Source organism: Anabrus simplex, chromosome 1 (genome assembly GCF_040414725.1).
Source record: "Anabrus simplex isolate iqAnaSimp1 chromosome 1, ASM4041472v1, whole genome shotgun sequence".
NCBI classification, from domain to species: Eukaryota; Metazoa; Arthropoda; class Insecta; order Orthoptera; family Tettigoniidae; genus Anabrus; species Anabrus simplex.
Genome location: NC_090265.1, coordinates 1,638,547,402 through 1,638,573,651, shown reverse-complemented (window position 1 = coordinate 1,638,573,651; position 26,250 = coordinate 1,638,547,402). Strand labels below are relative to the sequence as shown.

At 40.5% G+C, this 26,250-nt stretch overlaps 2 protein-coding genes across 2 annotated transcripts in view; both read left to right on the top strand.

Annotated features, from left to right (window-relative positions):
* LOC136863280 (cation-independent mannose-6-phosphate receptor) overlaps window positions 1-26,250 on the top strand; it is a 645,945-nt gene that overhangs the window by 29,959 nt on the left and 589,736 nt on the right. The window lies entirely within an intron of this gene.
* Window positions 69-3,333, top strand: LOC137497053 (uncharacterized). Its single transcript, XM_068225647.1, has 4 exons — window positions 69-1,636; window positions 1,791-1,998; window positions 2,197-2,567; window positions 2,725-3,333. Exons 1-4 carry the CDS (start codon window positions 1,541-1,543, stop codon window positions 3,235-3,237), a joined length of 1,188 nt encoding a protein of 395 aa, XP_068081748.1. The 5' UTR covers window positions 69-1,540; the 3' UTR covers window positions 3,238-3,333.

Below are 26,250 nucleotides of genomic sequence, written 5' to 3'. Positions count from 1 at the left end.
TAAGTACATAATAATGGCATACCGGCAAAAAAGAGAAAACTGTCAAACACGAGAAGAGCCGGGCATCGAAGGAGGGGACCCCTCATATATTTCCCCAAATCGTTCGTATCCAATCTTGTATGAGTGACACGTCCATCCACCCTTTTACTTTGATACAAACGTGGATCCCTTGCGGAAATTTTACTTTAGGCATTGTTTATCGTTTTAGAACAACATAAGGTGCAAGCTTTCTGCCATCACCCTTTACAGCGAGCATTGCAGTACATTGTTCTTTTTCGCTTTGGATAGCGTGTATGATAACTAAGGCTCGGATTCGAGCATATTAGCATATTTTTTCCTGAATAGTACACATTGAAAGAAGCCTTTCAGTGGTATTTTCATCTCTCTGGGACCAACAGAACTTCAATTTATTGAGCATATAAATGCATAAAAGCGCAGTTTTCAGAATAGAAGCATGTAAATGCATATTCTTGTGGTTTTCGTCTAAATAGTTTGTTTTTCTTCAAATTCACCCCCGAATTCGGGCCCTGACCATCCTTAAGGTTCTAAAATAGAAATAATTATTGAAAAGCCTATCTGGTGCAAATAATAGAACTGCAGGTTTTTAACCTTTAGTGAGGTCATTCACACACCCTAATTGGCCTCTGCCGGATTAGAGTGCGACTCGTCAGATAAGCGATGGAAGTTCAAGCATCCTTTCACTTTGAAAAGTGAGGTATTTTAGTGGTGTGCCTATTTTGGGAATCAGTATTGTTTAGGTGGCTTTTCCCATGAAGTGGTGGAAGATCCAACCCGGTCAAGTCAAGTTTCTGCATTCTATTCTCAGTTCGTAATCGTATCCGTACGTACCTATCGAGTTCTTGTGATTTCTAACTACGCAATGCCTAAAGTTAAGGAATCTCTGAGTGTTTTGCTCCGACGATGTGCTAAGGAAGACCCTGACTCGTTTTCTACTGAGGGGAAAATTCTTTTCTGCAAAATGTGCGAAAAAGAGGTAAGTTCTTATTGATATTTTCACATCTACGTTCTTAAAGATATTACTGGTCAAACAGTTGAAATTTCAAGTAAGCTTTATGTGCAGCATACGGTGCCTACCTGCTAGGTAAGTAGAGATAAGTCTAAGAATTTGGAGTGTAGACCCATTAGATCCTCAGATTTTACATTTCTGATACAGAAATTTACGTTTGGACTTGCTCTTTTTTCATGGGATCGTTGAGAGGGTGCTCGTATTTCTACTACAATATTTGAAAATAATTTCATAGTCCACAATGCTTTATTTTTATTCATTCAATGTATTTTTTTCTCACTTATGTGTACCTACCTATTTATTTTCAGGTTAAGATTTCGAACTGTTTTCAATTTTCCCAACATAAAGCTACAAGTGGGCACTCAGCAAAAGTTGAAGAATTTTAAAAAAGGAAATCGAAGAAACAAGCGCTGATACAACCTTTGTTCAATCAGCATCAGCACTCGGACGAGTTCTCTTCCAGAGTTTGTAGGGCGTTTTTAAGCGCCAACATACCCCTCTACAAGGTCGAACATGCTAAGATTAGAGCTCTCTTCAAGGACTTTGCAGGAAGAGAGTTGCCTCGTGAGTCGACCTTGCGTAAAAATTGTTTCTTCAGAGTATGAAAAGGTATGAATTCATGCACAATTGCCGTATTCTGCATTCCCGTTTAAACAATTTAGAAGTAATTTTAACTTGGATCTAGCTCTGTCGTAATGAAGGTTATCTCTCGATAATGCCTTCATTCCACAAAGAATATTCATTCAGGTACTTTCTTCACCAGGTTCTACACACAATCAGGGACGACATCGGGAGCCACCTAATTTGGCTATGTATCGAGGAGACCACAGACAGTTGTGGAAGATACATGGCCAACGTTATTGTTGGAAAACTCAGTCCCAGTGAACCGGGGAAGGGCCACCTAATTCTGTGCAGGGAGCTAGATGTGACAAACCATCGAACCATTGTGCGAACAGTGCAAGCAGCTCTGCGTAAGTATATTTTTGTTAATTTATTTTTCGAGCGTTTTGCCAAAGAAGAATAAGTACAGTCTGGATATAATTTCAATGCGTTCTACGTATGCTTGGTGAAGACTCCGATAGTTCTGATAGTTAAATATCTCTTACAGTCGTACGACATGTCAGAATCCCATTAACTGAACGGTTCACCCTTCATTTCATGCATTCCAGTTTCAGGCTTGCTGTGGCCAACCTTTCCAGATGAGGAGGTAAACAAAGTACTCACATTGGTGACTGACGCTGCTCCCTATATGATTAAGGCTGGGAAGAGCCTCAAGCTTCTCTACCCGAAGATGTTACATGTTAATTTTCTTGCCCATGCAATGCACAAAGTTGCTAAGGAGCTGCGCGAAAAATTGTCCAGCGTCAACAGCGTCATTTCCTCGGTGAAGAAAATTTTCGTCAAGGCTCCTTCTCGCGTCCGTGCCTTCAATACGATGCATCCAGAGCTCCCTTTACCTCTTGAGCCCATATTGACACGATGGGGAACTTGGATCTTGGTTGCCTTTTATTACGCTAAAAATCATAGGGCAATTGAAGAGGTAAGACTAGTTGAAATGTTTAAAATCTCCTCATTTTCGAGGTTTTCTCTATCATTATTTTCATATCTTTTATCTTTACTCCATCATACAGTGCCTAATTATGTAATTTTCTCAGTTATTCTCCTCGGCTAATGTTTTTCATTTATATTTTTTCCAGGTGATCAATACGTTTGATGAGGCGGACAGCAGGTACATCGCGAAAGCTAAAGCTACTTTTAAAATGAAGGGCTTGATGCCATCCTTGACTTTCATAAAAGCCTACATGAGTGTCATTCCTGAGGCCATCTTAAAGTTGGAATCGCGAGGGATGGAGTTGGTTGAAGTGGTCACTACAATACAAGGGGTTGTCCAAGAAGCCGACTCGTGGCCTGGAGAGACTGGGAAAACCGTGAAACAAAAATTGGAGTTCATGCTGGCTCCAAATCCTGGTTGGAGTGCAGCATTGGACTTGGAGAGGATGCTGCGGGGCGAGTCTGAACCATCAGAGGATTTTCCAAACTACTCTGCACAACAAGCAGAATCATTCAAGTATTTACCTCTCGTGTCAGTTGACGTCGAAAGATCGTTCTCATCATTGAAACTTTTATTGACTGATTTAAGAAAATCATTCAAAACTAAAAACATAGAAAAAATTCTTGTTGTACAGAGCAATGCAGATCTACTTCATTGACTTGCCTAATTCTGAACATCTTGTAAATGAAAAACTTTCATAAGAAAACTTATCATATATATACTTGAAACTTGAATGCGAGTATATCGCAGTGTATCATGCATACAATTAGAAATTAAAGCTCGTATGTAAAGATATGTTATTGGTTTTTTCGTTTCACTTTCCTTTCTATAGTTTTTAACGGTGTTTTTCGAGCATATTCTGCATACTTTTTTTTTGCTAGGGGTTTTACGTCGCACCGACACAGATAGGTCTTATGGCGACGATGGGATAGGAAAGGCCTAGGAGTTGGAAGGAAGCGGCCATGGCCTTAATTAAGGTACAGCCCCAGCATTTGCCTGGTGTGAAAATGGGAAACCACGGAAAACCATCTTCAGGGCTGCCGATAGGGGGATTCGAACCTACTATCTCCCGGATGGAAGCTCACAGCCGCGCGCCTCTACGCGCACGGCCAACTCACCCGGTATTCTGCATATTTAACCGCATATAATGGTTTTTTTTCCGAGCATATCTATGGAGCATATAATGGGTTTTACGGGCATATCTATCAAGCATATAACACATGGTTTTCGAGCATATCTGGAGATTTTATCGAGCATATCGATCCGAGACCTAATGATAACACTCGATGTCCCTTTCTTATTGATTGTTCAACTTTGTGGCGTATGGAAACTGATTGGCGTCTGATCTGTGGTTCCTATTTGTGAGAGCAAATATTCAAGGAAACGTGTATTGTTAACCATACAAAATAAAGTTAATATAATCGAACGGTTAAAGAAAGGTGGACTAGTCTCAAATTTAGCATCAGAGTTTGATGAGGGTGTGACAACAGTGCGGGACCTAATGAAGAATAAAGAAAAAGTGTTGCAGTTTGCAGCGAGTTCTGACAGTTCGCATGGACTCGCTAAAAGAAAAACAATGAAAGCATCATCCTTAAAAGAACTGGATGCTCATGGTGTCAGCAAAAGAAAGGCGAAGGTGTACCTATTATTGGACCTAAGATAACGAGGCAGGCACAAATTTTTCACGAAAAGATGGGGCTCTCGGGGTCCTCACCAGCGTCCAATGCTTGGCTACAGAGATTTAAGGACAGACATGGCATTCAAGAATTAAACATCGAAGGAGAAAAACTAAGTGGTGACAGCAGTGCAGCAGAAAACTTTAGGTACGAGTTTAAGCGCATAATTGGGAGATACAATTTCGTCCAAGTCAAGTGTACAATGCCAGTGAAACTGGACTTTATTGGAAAATGCTTACCCAGCAAAACACTAGCAGCTGCTGAAGAGAAATCAGCTTCTGGTCACAGATCTAGTAATGAGCGCGTTACCATCGTGTGCTGTGCGAACGCTTGTGGCGACCATAAATTAAAATTACCTGTTGTTGATAAAGCACAAAACCTGTGTCTTTCAAAGGAACAGTGATGAAATATTTCCCAGTAGATTATAGTTATAATAAATCTGCATGGATGACATGCAATATTTTCATGACTTGGTTCCATAATAAGTTCATTTCACGGGTTCGAGATTTCTTGGCGTCCAAAGGCTTGCCATTAAAGGCTGTCATTTTTCTTTACAATGCACCCTCTCACCCTGTTGATACAGAGTTGAAATCAGAGGATGGAAACATTTTTTATTTTCTATTTGCCACCATTAAACCTGGCTAGGGATCACTTCGGGCCATCCCATGTATGGACCCAAGACGGACGCATCGTAATTCACCTGCCTAATGGGGCGTAAAGATCCATCACCACTGTCGCGGAACTGGATAACATAAAAAATCTGCGAGATAACTGTGACAATTAAAATGGAACAGCACAGCTCGATAGTGCATCTGCTTGTTATTCATAAGTGTTTTTGTAAGTGTATTATGTGTGTGTCTGTGTGTGTGTTAGTGGTAGTCAGTGTAAGCATTTATCAGGATGTCGAGGTAAGTTGCATGCTATTTCTGTTCTACTATTTCGTTAACATTCCGTTATTCAGCTGATCCAGAGCTCTGTACCTGACACTGACCTTGGCAACATTCCCCCTCTCATCCCGTTACCTCTCACCACCGGCTTGCTCCTCAAACAGGCATTATCTCCCTCCACCAACTGTTTACAGTGTTGCCATGTCAACGCACTCTCATTGGTAGCGCACTTCGACGAAATTCAAGCCATAATGAGGGAAAATAATATCCATATTTTTGCTATTAGCGAAAGCTGGCTTACACCGAACATACCCTCTGGTATGGTACAACTTGACCGGTATTCCCTCTTACGTCATGATAGATCCGATGGCAGAAGAGGACGTGGGGTGGCCTTGTACTGCAGAAACGATTTAAAAAGCCGGGTGATGTGTGTATCATTTAACAATGCACAGCTAGGGCCAGAATTCATGTTTGTTGAAGTCATTATTAACCAACAGAAACTCCTTATAGTTGTTGTATACAAGCTGCCCAAAATAACAAATATGACTGAATTCGAATTTCGCTTACTTGACCTACTGCCTAGCTACGAGCATATTATTGCTGTAGGTGACTTCAAAAAATTAACCTGCTTACTAAAACGCACGAAACTAAACAATTTGACATGTTTTCTTCCTGTGATATGACCATCCTCCGTTTAGAGCCTACTAATCATACTTACACAGAAAACTACGAAACACACGCTCATTGATCACATTGTGACAAATAACCCAAACAAAGTTATAACTCACGGCCAGATTCCAGTCCCAGCCATCTCCACTCATGACCTTATCTACCTATCCTACTCCCTCCGAATGCCAAAATATAAACCTAAGTATGTTATTTCCAGAAACACAAAAGACATGGATATGGACGAGTTAAGACATGACGCTTACAATCTACCCTGGAATGACATACTCCTATTGGACGATATAGACGCGAAAGTAGACAAGTTTAACTCCCTTGTAATCACTCTGTACGATAAACACGCCCCTAAGCGACAGATAAAAGTTGCACGCCTATCTTGTCCCTGGCTAAATAGTGAAATAAAAAACATGATGGCCCACCGCGATGCACTTTACCGACGCTTTAAACGAACTCGTGACCAAAGTGACTTCGAAAATTATCGGGTCCTTAGAAATAGAGTTAAACAGTTCGTTAGAAACCGTAAATTTACATATTTGCAAAACATGACTGCAAACATGAATTCTGGCAGTGCTTGGAACGCGCTTCGTTCCTTAGGCATAGGGAAACCTCGACAACCCCATGTGCCAGACATACCACTCGATAAGTTAAATGAGTTTTTTACTGAAGAAAGAACACCACCAAATGTACTAAATTCCCCAAACTCAGTACCCAACTCCGTTATGAACCCTTTACCTGACAAACAACATTTCACATTCCACCCTGTTACTGCTAATAAAGTTGAAAAAGTATTTTATTCTATCAAATCAAAAGCCAGAGGAGTGGATGATATCCATATAACTTTCTTACACAACATTATTGGTGCTGTTTTACCAATTATTACCCACATTTTCAACTACTGCCTTAAAAACGGAACCTTTCCTTCACTATGGACACTAGCTAATGTGATCCCTGTGCCTAAGAAACCTGACCCCTCCCTACCATCCGACTACAGACTAATTTCTATATTACCAGCGATTTCCAAAGCACTCGAGCGTCTGGTTCACGAGCAGGTGTTGGAATACTTAAATAACCATTCTCTCCTAGACCCATTGCAATCTGGCTTTAAGAAGGGACACAGCACAGCAACTGCCCTGCTCAAAGTGACTGATGACATACGGCACGTTAAAAGACCAAAGACTAGCGACAATACTTACTCTCCTCGATTTCAGTAGCGCATTTGACACTATAAACATCCAGACTCTATTAAACAAGATGCAATCTTACTACTTCGATCAACGAACTATTAATTTCTTTTCATCGTACCTCAGAAATCACGCGCAACGAATTATAACCCTTGATCAAACCTCTCACTGGCGAACCAGGAAAGAAGGCACGCCGCAGGGTAGTGTTTTAGGCCCATTGCTCTTTATTTTATAAATAAACGACATTTCCTCATATTTAAATAATTGTAGCTACCATCTTTATGCGGACGACTTACAAATTTACTGTCACTGTAAGACCTCTGATTTGCTGCATGCCATAGCAGGCATCAATGCTGACCTTCAGCGACTTAACGCTTACTCCTTGAAAAATTCCCTCCTCCTTAATCCCTCCAAGATGCAAGCAATCATTATTGGCTCTCAAAAATTGTTGGCCACACTAAGATACGAAACTATTCTTTCAGTTATACTAAATGGTAGAGTTATCCCATTCAGCCAAACTCTGAGAAATCTAGGAGTGACAATGAATGAAACTTTAAATTGGTCTGAATATATTAAGAATGTATGTAAAAAAAAATATTTTCGATACTTCATTCGGTTAAAAGAAACAGCGATATTTTACCTTGTATTGTGAGAGTCAAACTCATACAAACGCTAGTGCTTCCCGTCCTCGACTACTGTGACGTCATTCTGGTAGACGCAACAAAAGAGCAGACTTCGAAACTTCAGCGAGTGCTTAATTGTTGCCTTAGATTTATATACAGTCTGAGTTATGATACACATGTCGCCCCATACTATCACACTATTTCATGGCTGAAACCTGACAAAGGACGGATGTATCACATACTGATACAGATATACAGACTGCTCTCTGAAGACAGACCACTATACATTTCATCCCAGCTTAAGTATTTGTCCTCCTTTCACAGCAGTAATACCCGCTCTGGTTCCTCCCTTTCTATTCCTGTTCACCGCTCCTCCATGTACAACAACTCCTTTGTTGTGGCGGGTTCTAGACTTTGGAATTCCCTGCCTGTCAGTGTCAGAAATTCCACTTCATTACTTAAATTTAAGACTGCTTGCCGAGACTACCTGCTGAATGCAGCTGACTAACTTGTATGACTGGAAAGAATGAATGATTGTATGAATGTGAGTTAGAAAAGTGTAAGGTATTTTTGTGTAGGTTATCATTTATTATATAATATGTACTCAAACTCTGCTCTCAATGATGTGTACAGTGGTTAAGTGTAAGAGAGGGCCAAGAGCCCTAACTTCGCCACCTACAAAGGCATGATAAATAAATAAATAAATAATGTAACTTCATTAATTCAGCCGATGGACCAAGGCGTCATCGTAACTTTTAAGGTGCATTAATAAGTGGGAATTGCTAGGCCTCTTGCTTTCCGAAGAAACGTTGATGGTCGAGTTCTGAAAAAAAAACCTCAATCTTAAAGAAGCTCTTTATCTTGCCCAGAAATCATAGGATCTAGTAACTGCTCAGAACATCACTTGATCGTGGAGAAAATTGTATGTTGATATCGAAGAGCTTGCCGACGATTCTCATGGGTTCACTGATAAAGATGAAAATGAGGGATTGATGATCAAAGATATCCTGAAGACTATTGAAAATAACACTCATTTTGGAAAAGTGGATGAAAGTAACATTGAGGAGTGGTTTCATACTGACAGTGTATTGCCTTGGCATCACATTTTAACTGATGATGAAATAGTAAATTAAAGCGCGAAGAGAAACTCGCCAGTCAGTTGCGATGTGATGAGTGAAAGTGAAGGGGATGGGGAAGAAGTGCATCACAAACAGTCACGTACTGCTTCAGACCACACTGGAGTCAGCTGAAACGTTAATGGAATTCTTGGAACAAGAGGATGATATGGATTTTTCAGACATTCTTATAATTAGAAAGCTCAGAATGAACATAAAGAAGAAAATAAGGTGTAGGAGAGTTCAAAAAAGAGTAACTGATTTTTTTTTAAAGCAGTTTAAATGACTGGTAATTTAGGTGAATATTTAGTATGTATTGTTGTAGCTTTGACTACATTTTGGTTTTAAAAAGGGTTTAATGCACTGCATTTTAAGGTTATACACTATGTATTTTATGTACTTTAAAGTCCATTAAAATTAGTAGTATGGATTATCCCGGTTTTTAAATTAACTGTTCATCCCTTCCCGGGCATTAGAATGAATAATCTAGGTTTTACTGTACAGCATTTCGTGAGAAACGGCATATCCAGTGTTGCATAACAAAATCATATTTAAGCAGAACCTTCCCTAGTTTCGGAAACTTGCCGTGAGAAAATGCTTTGCATGACTTGTTGTGACTTGTTGGTTGCTTGAAGTGCACTTCTGTTACCTCGGTAGTGCATATTGCATTCAGACACTGAATATTTGCTACCCACTGCCCTATTCCTGTACGTTTCGGCATAACTGATCACTGCAAGTTTATATGATGCAGTATTACTCAAATACTTGCTCACTGTGGACTAACAAACAATTTTGAGGTCATAGAAAACGCATGTCCCGTACCTGAAACACTCAAAAAATATGTCTGGACCAGACTGAAATAGAGCGTCACTAGTCATTTCTGCGCTGATCTCTCACAATTATGCAAGGTCGTTAATTATGCAAGAAAATATGGTAAATCAAAAGGGTAATATAAGGCTACCCCTCCTACTCCTACAATAATAACACCGAGTAGGAAACAAGTTTATTAAATAAACATTAGATCAAAATAACAAATGGCCACACGAAAATCAGGAACAAAAAAAAAAAAAAATAATAATAATAATAATAATAATAATAATGAAAGAAGACTGGCCCTTATGGAATCAATACATTGGCTTAATAACCTATCCACTATCATCATAGCATCATGCCTACCCATAATACAATCCAGCCAACAGGTTCAACCATTCATAAATACAGATATCCAGAACATAAGAAATTGTTACCTTAGGTGCAAAATAGGCTAATTCCATAATGCTGGCCTCAGCCCAAACCAATATATCATTTGATATCCATAATGAATTGCAACGAACTCAAACAGAAGATGGCCGAGCCAAAGATCAAAAGAAAGGAAAGCACAGCAAATTTGATGCCCGGGATCAGGGATAAACAAGGAAACATACACACGCGAAAGAAAAAAAAAAAGTGCCCAAGAAAATGCACGATAAGAACAAACGACACAACTAGGCAATATGATATGCGTCCTGCGTATCTCACATTCAAACACTCGCACAGTAGGTTAAAATGGTCCAATGAATAGGAAACGTATAATAGATAACAATGGTCAAAAGGACAGCAAAATGTAGAAGCACGGTTCATAAATAAAGTCTCGCTCGGATATGCAAAGCCAAACCCACACAAGATCGGAGACCCAAATCACATCATCAAAACTCTCTCCTATACAACTCAAATGCCAAAACAGCACAAACCTCCCATGCTCATTTCCTGATACAAAACCACGTAACGGGGACATCGGAGAGCAAATTGGTACACGAGTAATAAGGTAGAGACCTCCACAACATGAACCATAGAATAAAGTCGACATAACACACATCCAAGGTGCAATAGATCTCATTCATGCTATAGAGGCACTCTATGATAGTAAGACACAAATCTATGTACCGAGTTGTGACACAAAGAAAAACATAGCTGATTTAAATAACGTTACATGGGCAACAACAGAAATAACAAATACGGGCCGCAAAATAAATAAATAAATAAATAAATAAATACGGAGGACAAAGAAATAGTGGCCAACCACAGTGCCACATGGTGATAAAAACAAACCCAAAAAATAGAAGTTACATTACCTTACTCAGGCCATTCGTATATGTGCAGTAAAACACGTTAGAAACCTCAGAGACCAATAGCATTCACATCTTATAACGTTTAAAATAATGCTTGTGTCGAGAAACATTGTCTCGCTCGCCATAACCTTTCTTCAAGTTAAAAGCTTAGATGAAGAGCCATGGAAAAAAAAAAACTAGATAGACAAGATCGGGAACAAACATCGTAAAATCACAGGATGGCAAAGGAGACATCTGTGATCTCCTTGGGCTAAATTTGTGTGTATAGTTGAAGTCAAAATCGGCCATAATAACCATATCAACGAGTACACGTAAGTAACAGGGCAAGCAGTTCATCTGAAAAGTGAACCGGATAAAGATAGAGCTGGCAAGGATATGGCACAAGTATCACTATGTATAGTGATTGACTCCTTATCACGTGCGACATCCCGCAAATGTGACTGTGTTGCTAAACTGCCCATACGCCATGTATATACACTGACTGACAGAGCAAATGCAACACCAAGAAGGAGTGGTTCGAAAGGGATGAAAGTTGGGGAAAAAACAGAGACGGCACGGACGAATAATTGATGTTTATTTCAAACCGATATGCAGGTTACACAATGCGCACGGCATCGACTCAGTAGGATGTAGGACCACCGCGAGCGGCGATGCACGCAGAAACACGTCGAGGTACAGAGTCAATAACAGTGCGGATGGTGTCCTGAGGGATGGTTCTCCATTCTCTGTCAACCATTTGCCACAGTTGGTCGTCCGTACGAGGCTGGGGCAGAGTTTGCAAACGGCGTCCAATGAGATCCCACACGTGTTCGATTGGTGAGAGATCCAGAGAGTACGCTGGCCACGGAAGCATCTGTACACCTCGTAGAGCCTGTTGGGAGATGCGAGCAGTGTGTGGGCGGGCATTATCCTGCTGAAACAGAGCATTGGGCAGCCCCTGAAGGTACGGGAGTGCCACCGGCTGCAGCACATGCTGCACGTAGCGGTGGGCATTTAACGTGCCTTGAATACGCACTAGAGGCGACGTGGAATCATACGCAATAGCGCCCCAAACCATGATGCCGCGTTGTCTAGCGGTAGGGCGCTCCACAGTTACTGCCGGATTTGACCTTTCTCCACGCCGACGCCACACTCGTCTGCGGTGACTATCACTGACAGAACAGAAGCGTGACTCATCGGAGAACACGACGTTCCGCCATTCCCTCATCCAAGTCGCTCTAGCCCGGCACCATGCCAGGCGTGCACGTCTATGCTGTGGAGTCAATGGTAGTCTGCTGAGCGGACACCGGGAGTGCAGGCCTCCTTCAACCAATCGACGGGAAATTGTTCTGGTCGATATTGGAACAGCCAGGGTGTCTTGCACATGCTGAAGAATGGCGGTTGACGTGGCGTGCGGGGCTGCCACCGCTTGGCGGCGGATGCGCCGATCCTCGCGTGCTGACGTCACTCGGGCTGCGCCTGGACCCCTCGCACGTGCCACATGTCCCTGCGCCAACCATCTTCGCCACAGGCACTGCACCGTGGACACATCCCTATGGGTATCGGCTGCGATTTGACGAAGCGACCAACCTGCCCTTCTCAGCCCGATCACCATACCCCTCGTAAAGTCGTCTGTCTGTTGGAAATGCCTCCGTTGACGGCGGCCTGGCATTCTTAGCTATACACGTGTCCTGTGGCACACGACCACACGTTCTACAATGACTGTCGGCTGAGAAATCACGGTACGAAGTGGGCCATTCGCCAACGCCGTGTCCCATTTATCGTTCGCTACGTGCGCAGCACAGCGGCGCATTTCACATCATGAGCATACCTCAGTGACGTCAGTCTACCCTGCAATTGGCATAAAGTTCTGACCACTCCTTCTTGGTGTTGCATTTGCTCTGTCAGTCAGTGTATTTAAATAGTGCATTCATATGCAATTTACATTGCATTTCCATTTACCTTTTAAGCACCTTATTAAACAAAATTTACCGGGCGAGTTGGCCGTGCGCGTAGAGGTGCGCGGCTGTGAGCTTGCATCCGGGAGATAGTAGGTTCGAATTCCACTATCGGCAGCCCTGAAAATGGTTTTCCGTGGTTTCCCATTTTCATACCAGGCAAATGCTGGGGCTGTACCTTAATTAAGGCCACGTCCGCTTCCTTCCAACTCCTTGTCCTTTCCTATCCCATCGTCGCCATAAGACCTATCTGTGTCGGTGCGACGTAAAGCCCTTAGCAAAAAAAAAAAAAAAAAAAAAAAAAACAAACAAAAAACAAAATTTGAACATGCGATGATTCATTATCATCATCATCATCAGCAATTTTCCACTCCAGTTGCCCGGGTGTGGTTTACAAGCTCTCTCCACTTCTGTCTGTCCATGTACCACTGTTCTCTCAAGAAGACATCCCAGCTGACTCCTCTTGTTCCTATGTCCTCTTTCACTTCGTCCAGCCATCTCTTCCTAGGTCTTCCTACCGGTCGTTTTCCAGCCATGACTGTGTAGCCATTGTTTTGCTGTCCTATCGTCCATTTGTATGACATGGCCAAACCATTTCAAACAGGCTCTTGTCACTTTTTCATTCAGGGATGGGTACACACCAGCTTCCTCCCTTATTCTTTCATTCCTTACCCTGTCCGTTTTTATCTTCTGTACCATAGTTCGTAGGAACTTCATTTCTGCGGCTTGTAGTTTGCTATCCACTTGTTGGGTTGTTGTGCAGGTTTCTAGGCCATATGTTATTATGGGAGTGAAGTATGATTGGAATAGAATCTGCTTTGATCTTAAGGGAACTTGTTCGTTCCAGAGGAGGTTCCGAACTTGATGGTAAAACTGAGCTGATTTTTGAATGCGGTTGTTAATCTCGTGCTGTATTCTGTTATCACTTGAAATGATGCACCCAAGATATTTATATTGGTCTATTGTTTCCAGCTGTGTACCTTCTAGCATTATTTTTCCTTTCTTCTTCTGCCTGTTGACAGACATAGTAACAGTTTTCGATTTATTTATTGTTAATCCATGTGCTTTCAAATGTTCATTCCAGGTGTTCAGCCTCTCTTGGACTTCCTTCTCTGTATTTTTCCCCAAATTACTACATCATCTGCAAATGCAAAAGCATTGATGTCCATATTGTTCTTCTATTTAATTTCTTTCATGACTTCATCCATGACGGTGATAAAAAGTAAGGGTGAAAGGGTACTGCCTTGTTGCACACCTTTAGTGGTTTGGAACCAATCAGAATTACAGTTTCCTATCTGTACGCAGCTGCAGCAGTCTTCGTAAAGCATTTTAACTTTATGGATAAGCCCCTTGGGTACATTTTTCTTTCTTAAGCATTCCCATATAGTCTTCCTTGGAACACTATCAAATGCTTTTGCGAGATCCAAAAACACTAGTGTTATGCCTTTGCCCTTCTCCCAATGCTTTTCTAACAGTATTTAAGTGCAAATATGAGATCAGTAGTTGATTGGTGTTTTCTGAATCCATATTGTTCTTCCTGTAGTTGTGGTTCTATTATTTTCCTTAGCCTTTTTTCAAGCATTTTCTCAAATATTTTCAAACCATGAGACAATAAAGTGATCCCTCTATAATTGCTACATTTCTTCCAGCTTCCTTTTTTTGAAGAGAGGTATTATTATTCCCTTCTTCCAATCATCTGGGACTTTCCTATCCTTCCATATTGCATTAATTACTCTATGAAGCGACTGTATTCCTATTGCACCAGTTGCTTTGATCATATCTGCACTGGCTTAATCAAATCCTGTTGATCTTTCTTTGGGCATACTATTAAGGGCCATCTCTACTTCCTTCCATGTTGGCGGGCTCTCTTGGTTAGGCTCATAATTGCAGCTTAAACTGACCTGCGTGGTTACATCATTGGAGTCTTTCCTAGTACTGTTGTATAAATTATCAAAATAGGATTTCATGATCTTCCTTATTTCTGTCTCTTACCTAACTATGTTACCATCTGGTTCCTCTATTGCTGTTATGTATTCATTGTCTCTTCTTATATTTTGTACTAGCTGATGTACCTTCGATGTTAGGCCCCTTTAAACAACAAGCATCATCATCATCAGCTGATGTACCCGTGCTTCGCTACGGAATTCTACAGTGTATACAGAATTCTAGGTCAGGTAGTGTACACGTTGCAAGCAAGATTGTATTAAATTGCATAGCTGTTAACGTTACCCTAGAAACGCGACAGGGAAGTCGCCAAACGTCTTTTCTCATATGAAGACTGGGTTAGGGAATTTTCATTGTAATGGTGGGCCCCTTGCCTACAATCAGTCACAATCAGATTGGTGAGTTTTCATTATAATGGCAGAAAATCACTCTCCACCTGCCTCTTTACATCCTCAGAAAGTAGTTTCCCCAACTGAAATGAACATAGGTCATTACGATGACGTCAGTAGGAATGGCACAATTAAAAGCAATGGTTTCATATGAAATACTCTATCAAATGAAAAACCACATATTTTCTGACTTTTAACGAACAGTACTACGCTGCCGATCTAACAGTCCAAAGTTCCAGAGCTGGAATGACCAAACCGCAGACAGCCGTGATCCATGAACACACTTCATCTTATTTCGGCAGCGGGTGAGGGTCGAATAGTGGAGACTCCCAGGGCAAAAACTATGTCCATTTACTAATATGTTTCCTAGGAGTACCCGATGAGTCAGAAAATCTCAGTTCACTACGCAGGTGATGGAAAAAAATTTCCTCCAAGCCAGAGGAGAAACCCCCCTCTTCACTGTTAATTTGGAATAAAATGGATGTAGAATTTAATAAAAGTGAAGAGGCAGAAGCTTTTCTTAAGAAACGGCTCTTCTCAGGGTTGAATTTTGAGTTATTTAGTGAATTGTAGTGCTGTAATTTGGAATAGGCCTAGATTGTCATTCTAGACCAGGTCATACTACTACTACTACTACTAAGTGGGCCTCTGCCCTAAGTATGCACATTGCTCATTCAAACCAGCGCGTCAGAGTAGGGATCGAATAGTTGGAATACTATGATGAACCAGTCTGTTACGTACAGGCAGTATCAGAAAATATATGAACCAGAGGAATGGCATGCTAAAGAAGAAAGTTTTACAACTCCCCAGCTATTTCCCACCAATATTCAGTCAGGCTGTTATACTCGGTACGCAGCAGTAAACCCATCTATCGGAGTTGAGCGGCAGCATAAGAGACAAAGAATATCACAACAAACCATGGTCAATGTAATGTTATTGTTGATTAATGTTGTGCTCTTTCAATATTGTAGGCCTTCACATTTAATTTTCTTCCGACTCTGAAATACCACTCTTATCATAGTCGGTATGGTAAAACTGAATAAAACATAAATGGTTGGAAAATGTATTCTCTATAACTTTTGTTATGTAGTACTTTTCGATAGGACAAATAACATAGGTATTTAAAAATTAAATTTTAGGTGCCTTCCCCTAAACTACAATTTCATCCAGGGTGAATAAAATTGTTTATAACTTAGACTGTAGTTTCTTATTCCCTGACTCTATATGTCGACTTTCATTAAATTCCATTAACCCCCATTTTCTCGTGGGTAGGCGTTGATATGGACTTGGCAACAAAAATACAAATTCATGAATATCTGTGTTATCAAAGCCGGTATGGTAACAAAGTGTGGCAAAAATGATCGGAAATTTATTTCTGTATAAGTTTCGTTATGTAGTATTTATCGAGAGGACCACTAATAACATAAATATACGAGAATTCAATTTTAGGCCTTCCCCTAATCTACCATTTCACTCATCGTGAGTAAAATGATTTATAGCCTAGATTGTTGTGGTTCATCCCTTGACTTTACATACCAATTTTCATGAAATTCTCTTCAGCCGTTTTCTCGTGATGCGTGTACAGACAGACAGATAGACAGAAATTACGGAAAAGTAAAAATTGCATTTCCTTGTTACTATGCACATGACCAATACAAAAATACCATTCTTTTCAAATTCTGAGCAATGTACAGACAAAACTCTTATTTTATATATATAGATTGTTCAGTAAAGTAGTTTAGAATTAGCTTTGCTGTCTTGCTCTAGTTTATCTGTGAAATCAGTCCAAACTTTCTGTTTTTCTTTGGCTACAATTTTCTTTACTCGTAGCTTCTGATCTCTGTATTTCTGCTGCAGTTCGTTTACTCTAGATTAATTCCTTTGACTTCCTTTTTGCATTTCTTCGTCTCTGGCTTTCCTGGTTTCATTTTTCGCTTTCACAGCAATCTTCACCCGATCGTTCCACCAAGAAGTTTCTTTTGCCTTCATTTTGCTATTAGTTTTACCACAAACTTCTACTGCAGCTCCGACAATGCTTTCTTTGAATCTAGTCCACTCGATGTTGCCTTCTTGTAATGCATCTGATGGTAATTTATTGGTCACTGTTTTTGTGTATTCAACTTTTTTCTCTGCCTTCTTTAGCTCCCATGTCTTGATTTTTGGTTTCCTGTATTTCTGAGGTCTATAAATTTCAATGTGCTTTATTGTTGCAAGGAGAAGTCTGTGGTCACTGTCCAGGCTTTCACTTGGTATAACTCTGACAGCACATATGGTCTTTCCTGCTTCATTGTCTGATATAAAATAATCTATCAGAGTTTTAGTATTTCCATTCCAAGTGTATCCTGTTAGTTTATGACTTAGTTGCTTCTGAAACCAACTGTTGTTTATTCTCAAGCCATTCCTTACACATAGATCTAGAAGACTTTCTCCTTCTGGGTTACTGTCTCCATAACCATGTGGACCTAGTACATTTTCATATCCAAGCCTGTCTGGTCCAACTTGAGCATTTAGATTTCCCATTACTATGATATTTTCCTCTCTTTCTATAGCTTCTTCTAAATCAGTTTGGAATTGTTCTTTTTCCTCTTTGTTACAGCCAGTCTGTGGGGCATACACCCGGACTACTGTCAGCACACTCTTGTTAAGAGAGATGTTCAACTTAATAATTCTTTCATTAACATATATTACCTCACTGATGACATCAATGTCCTCTCTTAATATAAAACCTACACCATTTTTGGCTTGTGTTGTATTTCCATTCCAATGTAGTTTGTATCCTTTTCTTAGCTTTCTTGTTCCTCTTCCCTTCCACTTTGCCTCACTCAGGCCAAGAATACAGAAGTTCCTTCTTTCCATCATATCTATCAGCTCCTCGCTTCTGCCAATCAGGGTCAGGATATTTAATGTTCCAATTCTGTGTTTAGGACTCTTTCTTTTGGACTTCTTCTTGAACTTCAGCCTTATGGTCATCATACGTTGCAGATGTTTGAGAAGATGTGTCTATCCAGTATTTTTGCGTTCCGAGGCTCGTTCTGTAGTTGAAAGCAATCGATATAACCCTTCAGTTGACTTGCTAAGCCTAACACTGCTGGAGATTTTCTGTCAGGGGTATTCTCCCTTAGCCTTTAGCAGTCACCTACCTCACTGCAAGGCAGCAGCTGATGAATTTGTGTGTCATTTCCTACACAAGGGTCTCATCAAACCTTCTAGGGGAAAACTCCTCCACCCATAGCTGTTGGTCTTCCCCTAGTTTGTCGGGTTTAGTGTCGGCTGCCCAACCCTCGGCCAGACAGTCGCAGATGGTACAGCCTACTGTCGCATATGGTAGCAGGATCACTCCTGGCCTGACTGGGTATGCGATGATTATGCGATGAAATTGTAAATTCAGAGTTTTAAATTTAACCCTGACAGTAACACCATACGTTTTTCTGATGTGTTGTGCGAATGAATGCCATCTGTTCCTCTTAAGGAGGGGAGAGTTATCCCCTCCACCACCTCTATTCCTTGTTCATTCCATCTGGTAACTTTAATGTAACTTTTAAATAATAGGCTTTGAGTGACACGTCTTCGAAACGTGGTGTAACTAAAGCGATATTTATAGACGTGTTACTGTCAGGGTTAAATAAAGGATGTGACGATTTTGTTGTGGCGACAATTGTGTGGTGAAATTACAAGAAATAAAATAAACTGTTTAGCCTGTTTTATCAACTTTAGCAAGTGTTATGGTTCTTTTTTGAGTAATTTTCACCTTTACAATACTAATTAATTTACTCCTTTCAGAATAACATCAATGAATCATGGTACGTTTCATATTTATTAAAAGACGCCTTAAACCATCAAAATAAATTGAGAACATGGATATATTTATTTTAAAAAACACTAATAAGGTCCAGTTTCTTCAGCTCTGTATTAATTTTTACTTAACAAATGTTAACTAATAATTCAAGTATAGTACCCTGTTTCACGAACAAATTTCCAACATTTGTTAGGAAACAATTGTTAGAGACAAATTAACACTTCCATAAGATTTCTGAACGCGTGTGGCAGTGAGCGTCTTTTGTTTCTTTACATAAAGCGCTCCTAGCAGTATGTTGAAATAGTATTTTGCCATACATGGCCGACATAGGATTGTTAGCGGGGACCACTAAGATGTAAACATGTCAAGTATGAGGCAACATGAGGGACAAATGTTATAGATTTTATTTGAAAGTATGCGAATGTGCTTGATAAATCAAAGAACGGACTGTTATAGCACAGCATTCAATATGTTCTTATATGCGTGCAGTCTAAGGCTCTTGCATTGCCGGGAAAGTGTGATAATCGATATGTCTTGAATGATTTTTGGGCATTCTTTTACTGTGGGAAAAATAATGTTATGCCTTGTTAATGCTACAGTTGCAGCAGGAATTCTTTGCAGAATTCTACACACTCTTGTCTTTCACTCGTGAACATAGTTGCCTACAGTTACATGAAAAGAGTCTGAAGCATAATATCTAAGAACTATGAACAACTGCTTAACTAAAGACACTGATAAGTTTTAATATGTGGGGAAACTCTAACCTATTTCAGTTTCTTCTAGTACCTTGTTCATTATGGGCTTGTAATTAGGTATCTTTGTAAAAACCTTTCTTCTGACAACTGTAAAAAGTTGTTTTTTCTTAGTATGGGTCGTCCTTTGACTTCATTTTATAAGTACAGTAAAACCTCGTTAAGACGTTTCTGCAGGGGACAAGGAAAAAGAACGTGTTTAGCGAGAAAACGTGCTACTGAATACACAAATAAAAACTATCCAACAGGGATATGGTACCGTATCCACAAAGACTCACATGAGATGCTGTCAGTTGGTACAATACTTGTATTTACATATTCACAAATTAATACACACATAACCTTTCAATCACTGTATCACAAAACAAAAACACTTCACTTGTAGGATATCAACAAAGCCACCATCTTTTAACAGTTGAAAACTGACACCGAATACCACAGAGGTTACACTGTTACACTTTGCAAAACAGATGACTACGGATCAATTCAACATGGAGACTGCCTGGCTCAGCATGTCAGCCACGTGCTAATAAACAATAACTCTCTTCCAACAACTGCCACTGCCTTCACTCTCAAGATCGTCTCTTTATATATGTGTGTGTGTGCTGACCAGTCTTCCAGAAAGATACATTACAAAAGAACTACCTTCTTAAACATTCTAGAGTGCGTAGCACAGATTACAATTTATAGAATATTCTCAAATGTTCTAGTGCCTTATTACCAATCTGGAAGTTCAGTGTGTTTCACAATTATGGATTACAAATTATACAGGTAAGAATAAATTAATTTACATGCATTTACATTAACGGAACTGATATCAATATCTATGTACAACACGTTTCATAACCTCACAAACAATACGATCATTCGACTGCGTAAATAATAACACCACTGATACTTTTATGACATAACCTCACACACAATATGATCATTCAACTACATACATAGCAGTGGCATATCCTGGAATCTCCACTGAGGCATGCAACTAGTAACCATGCAGTTAACACAATGTATTAAGTAAATTTCAATTCTACTCACCCTAATTACATGTAGGTGAACTCGAGCCAAACAGTTTTACTGTAAATTTCTGGATTGAACGTGCGTACACAATTCTTGTTTTCTGTTTTTAAATTTACGAGGGTCCGCCTCTGTGGTGTAGTAGTTAGTGTAATTAGCTGCCACCCCCGGAGGCCCGGGTTCGCTTCCCGGCTCTGCCACGAAATTTGAAAAGTGGTACGAGGGCTGGAACGGGGTCCACTCAGCCTCGGGAGGTCAACTGAGTAGAGGTGGGTTCGATTCCCACCTCAGCCATCCTCGAAGTGGTTTTCCGTGGTTTCCCACTTCTCCTCTAGGCAAATGCTGCGATGGTACCTAACTTCAGGCCACGGCCGCTTCCTTCCCTCTTCCTTGTCTATCCCTTCCAATCTTCCCATCCCCCGCAAGGTCCCTGTTCAGCATAGCAGGTGAGGCAGCCTGGGCGAGGTACTGGTCATCCTCCCCAGTTGTATCCCCGACCCAGAGTCTGAAGCTCCAGGACACTGCCCTTGAGGCGGCAGAGGAGGGATCCCTCGCTGAGTCCGAGGGAAAAGCCAACCCTGGAAGGTAAGCAGAAGAAGAAGAAGAAGAAGAAGAAGAAGAAATTTACGAGGGAAGGTAGAGGTCTCGCGGCTTTAACTATTTGTATCTTTTCATCAAACGAACGGCCAGTAAATGGCTTTTCAAACTGATTTACAATTATATCCGTTTTAGACTCATCCATCGTTAATACCACATGTGCGCAAAATATAATAAAACTCCGAAAACGACGAATAGCACAGGAACAGCACACACAGAATGAACTCACTAATCAGCAAAACACACAATGAATTAACTCGCTAGTTAGCCACAACTCAAGCACTGGAGGTAAGTCACCCCAGTGGCATTGGTCAGTTTCGTCACGTTGGGTTCTCGCTGGGGGGTAATCTGTGTGTCCCGTTCGCTGTAAACCTGTCGACTTCTCCAAGTTGCTAACAGATGCAGAGGGTAGCACGGGTATGGGGTGACAAATTCTGACCAAGTTTCAATTGCAGCGAAATCGTTCGGAGGGTTTCAGAACTACGTCTGCCACTGAATGCAATTTTAAGATTGAATGCCTTACATCTGTAACTCCTACATTTGCTGTCTCTTTCTTCCTAGAGTGGAGTAGACGGCGAGACTACACCAGCACCACACGTAATCAAGCAACAGAACTAGTACAGTTGCGCGGACCTTTTGAATTTCTGAGAGATGAAATCGTTAATATTTGACCTGAAACAACCTAAAATCGTAAATCAGACAGTTCTTTGTGTTATCAAACGCATGCAATGAATGCCTTGCATTCAAGGAGAATACGCCCCTGATACATAGTAAGAACACCAATACTAAATGGATGTACACTTCATAGCTATGCAAACAAGTAGTAATAATAATAATAATAATAATAATAATAATAATAATAATAATAATAATAATAATAATAATAATAATAATAATTATAATAATTCAAACTCAATACTTGTATCAGTTACCCATGGGTGAGAGTACATTGTTTTCAAGTTATACCTATTATCGCACTTGCATCAATATCCCCCCTATAACTTGAGAAACAATTTCCACACTTTGTTACTCTCTTGGTCCTCACCATTTCACTGAACGCAGACTACCTCGGTCACACTGCCCTGCTGTTGGTACTGTCGAAGTCCACAGTTCGCAGCCCGGCGGTTCCATTGGGGACCACCACCTTCCCATGGTGTGTCCGCTAGGTCCGGCCAGCGGTGTCTTCGTTCCTGGTGATGGTGATCCACACGTCCTTGCATGGCATTCAAAGCTCTGCTGGTTTTCCCCTTGTTTGTACCTTGGTGTTCTGTCAGGTGGCACCCTCGTTTGGTGGTTGTCGGTTCGGACCCCATTGGTTCTTCGTCTCATAGAGGGGGTCCCACTGGCTACGTCCTTGCCATCACTGCCTCCATTTCCTGGGACATACTCTGGGCCTCCCCGTGGTTCTGCTCCACGCTGAACATCCTCCCTAGACAGTTCACTGTGCCGTGGAGCTTACTGCAGCTGTCGAGCACCTTACTCTTCATTTCATGCTGGTACGGCCCATTCACCGTGGCATCGTCTGGTTGTTCGGTCTAAGCATCGAACACCCGCGGCGCTCCATCGGCGCTCTCACAGCTTCTTCGCAGGCCAAACATGGCTGCAAGCTGCGTCGTACTTCCATCTCCTGTCCAGTGATCGGGTATTCGGTTCCCTCTTCTGACGTTGCTCCGGTCTTGAACTGGGCCCCGATTTTCTCCTCGAGTTTTTCCAACTGGGCCCCAATATTCTTCTCAAGTTTTCCCAACTGGACCTCGATGTATTTCTCGTGTTTTCCAAACTGGTCTTGAATAAAGGAAGTGAACTGTTTAAGCATCATCATGGTCCTTTGGTCGTTCTTCATTTTCTAATCCAATAAATTCAATAGTCCTGTCACAGTCGCCAGTTAATGTAGCCACACAGACGCACACAAGATGCTGTCAGTTGGTGTAATGAATTTTATTCACATATATACACAAATTAACACACACTTTACCTTAATCACTGTATCACAACATAACACTTCACTTCGAGACTATCAACACATCCCACTCTGAAGAGTCTAGTGTCAGACCTAAGACGAAACGCTGGTTAATAGAGCAAACGCCGGAAAAGCCATCCATCTAATTTTTGATCTGACTATCAACAAAGCCGCCATTATGAAAAACAACTGAATAACACAGCACATAGAGGTTACCACCTTGGAACACAAAACAGAGGACTACCGACTGCCTACTTCAGCATGTCAGACACGTGGTTACAGATATAACCTTGTTACACCATGGGTGATATGAAAAACAATGAGATGTAACTCAGAGACAAGTCTCGAAGGAGGATTGAGACGGAAGTCACTTGCGAGACAGAACTCGTTATGTATATGAATAAAGTTTGTTTCTCGCTAACGAGACTTGTCTCCTTCCGCTTGAGATGAGTCTCGCACACTGGCTCTGGTATCTGTCAGCTGACGAGTGAATTAACAATCGGAGAGCTACAAAGAGTGGTTTTGTTGCAACAGATGAACGTGTTGGATTTACAAGCGAAAAAGATCGAAAAGTGACAATGTGTTCTCGAAAAAACAGAAGACCTCTTTTCAGTGCAAAAACAGGTTTTGCAAACTTCAAATGGAAAATCTTTTACATGAAAGGGAGAAAAGAGCAGAACAAACAAGTACAACCGAAATGGAACACCCACCGATATATATATATATATTTTCCATTTAGAATAGTTCTTGACAGCCTTTTCTTCTTCAGTGGTGTTTTACTTGGGAGCCTATTCTTCAAACTCTACCTTTCATATTAATCAATATTCAATAATCACTACAGTTATATTTCAATTCTTTCTGGGCTCACATAAATGTAGTGACTCGTAAACTTGAGCTTGGGAACGACTGATTTAAGGTTTCTTTTCTTGTAAGTCTCCTTCAAGATATTGTGTAAGAAGTTACATTGTATTTATCATCACATTTAGGATCCACATTCAAATGCATAATTTTCTGCAGTCATTGAAAGTCACTCAAACACTTTTTAATAACGCTTTGTACTTCATTCTTCACAAATATGAAGAGTTTATTGATCATACCTGTGCATAGCTAGGGGTGTTTCTGCATATAATGTACTTTTTCTACAGTTTGTTTTACGTCGCACCGACACAGATAGGTCTTATGGCGACGATGGGATAGGTTTAGGAGTGGGATGGAAGCGACCGTGGCCTTAATTAAGGTACAGTCCCAGGCATTTGCCTGGTGTGAAAATGGGAAACCACAGAAAACGATATTCAGGATTGCCGACAGTGGGATGTAAGCTCACAGCCGCACACCCCTAACCGCACGGCCAACTCACCCAGTATATAATATACAACCAGTACCTATATACTGTTGCATAAACCGTCTAAATTTCAAACTTTTAAAACATATAAATAATACAAAATGCTGTCCATATTCATAAAAGAATATTACTAACAAGGGAGTTGTTTGATTTGGACCGGACAAATTGCAATGAAACTTAGTACCATTATGAGCTAAGACATCCGGAACTCGGTGGTGATTAACCGTTCTGCCGCGAAATAATATTTTCGAATCGGTATTTATTGACAGTAAATTCTTGCTCCGTTTTTAAATGGAACGTGGTGTGTAGATGGCAGCGATTTCAATGAAACATGGTGGGATGATCAATTAAGACATCAGAACATCGCTGCATGATTGACGTTGTTATATAGGTTACCCGCAGTGTGTCAAATTGAATAACTCTCAACAAGAATCCGAAAGTTTAAGGCTATTTACAGCATGCAAGTTTATATACAAATGACGAGGATTTCATATTACGTATTTTAGCTTCAATTGTAAACAACAAAGAAGTATTAAAAGCCTAATATTTTGAAATATTCATATACTGTGCATGTTAGTAAAATGGATTTCAAAATCAAATCAAATCAAAATCTCTTTATTTGCAAATGAGGTGTCTACCTCGGTGGCAAATGGTACACTAAAATACATTATTGTCAAGCACTAAATATTAAATTAACAAGAGAAGAAAATTTTTCCTATAATACAATATTATACAATTTACGCAAACAATGTTTTCTATTAAACACACAGCTCATCCTTAATAAATTTATATTGTTTACAAAATTCTAATTATAATATCTCCTGTACTACTTACAAATATAGTCAACTGATATACAGTATGTGGAATTGCTTCAAATGATACTATAAAACTGGTATAACATTAATATTTACATTGCATTTATTTATTTACTATTTTTTTTTTTACCCGTTCTGGATCCTAAGTAGCATAACGACCTGCTGCGTCTTAACCAGAGCCCCTTTTGCCACCACTTTTCAGAGTTCCTGAAGGGCCTTCACAGCTACCGTAGCGGTCCCAGGGCCCTCGAAGTCCCCACTGTACTTCACCCCTACAGGCAGTCCCCTACTTTGGCTGTCCAAACTCCTTAGACCAGGGGATGGAATTAATTTATTCACACACATTTTTTTTTATTTACAATAACCTGCACCGGTCGAATGCCCTCTAACACTTCATTTATTTTCTCTGTTGCTGTTTATTCTCTTCTTGAATATCTGTACAGATTTTGGAAAAGGATCAAACACTGCCCCTGGTAAACTGTTCCACTCCTTCACACCCTTCCCAATGAATGAAAATTTACCCCAATCGCTTCTGCTAAAATTCCTTCTAATTTTATATTTGTGGTCAGTCCTGCCGATATAATTATTTTCCAACTGAAGCCTCTCACGGATATCTCCCCATGCTGCTTCTCCTGTATAGGCTCTATATAATCCTGTAAGTCTAGTTTTCTCCCTTCTCTTACTTAAAGTTTCCCACCCAAGTTCCTTTAACATTTCTGATACACTACTCTTTCTCCTGAAATCCCCTGTTACAAATCTTGCTGCTTTCCTCTGCACACTATCTATTTCTTTTATTAGGTATTCTTGGTGAGGATCCCAAACACTGTTTGCATATTCCAATAATGGAC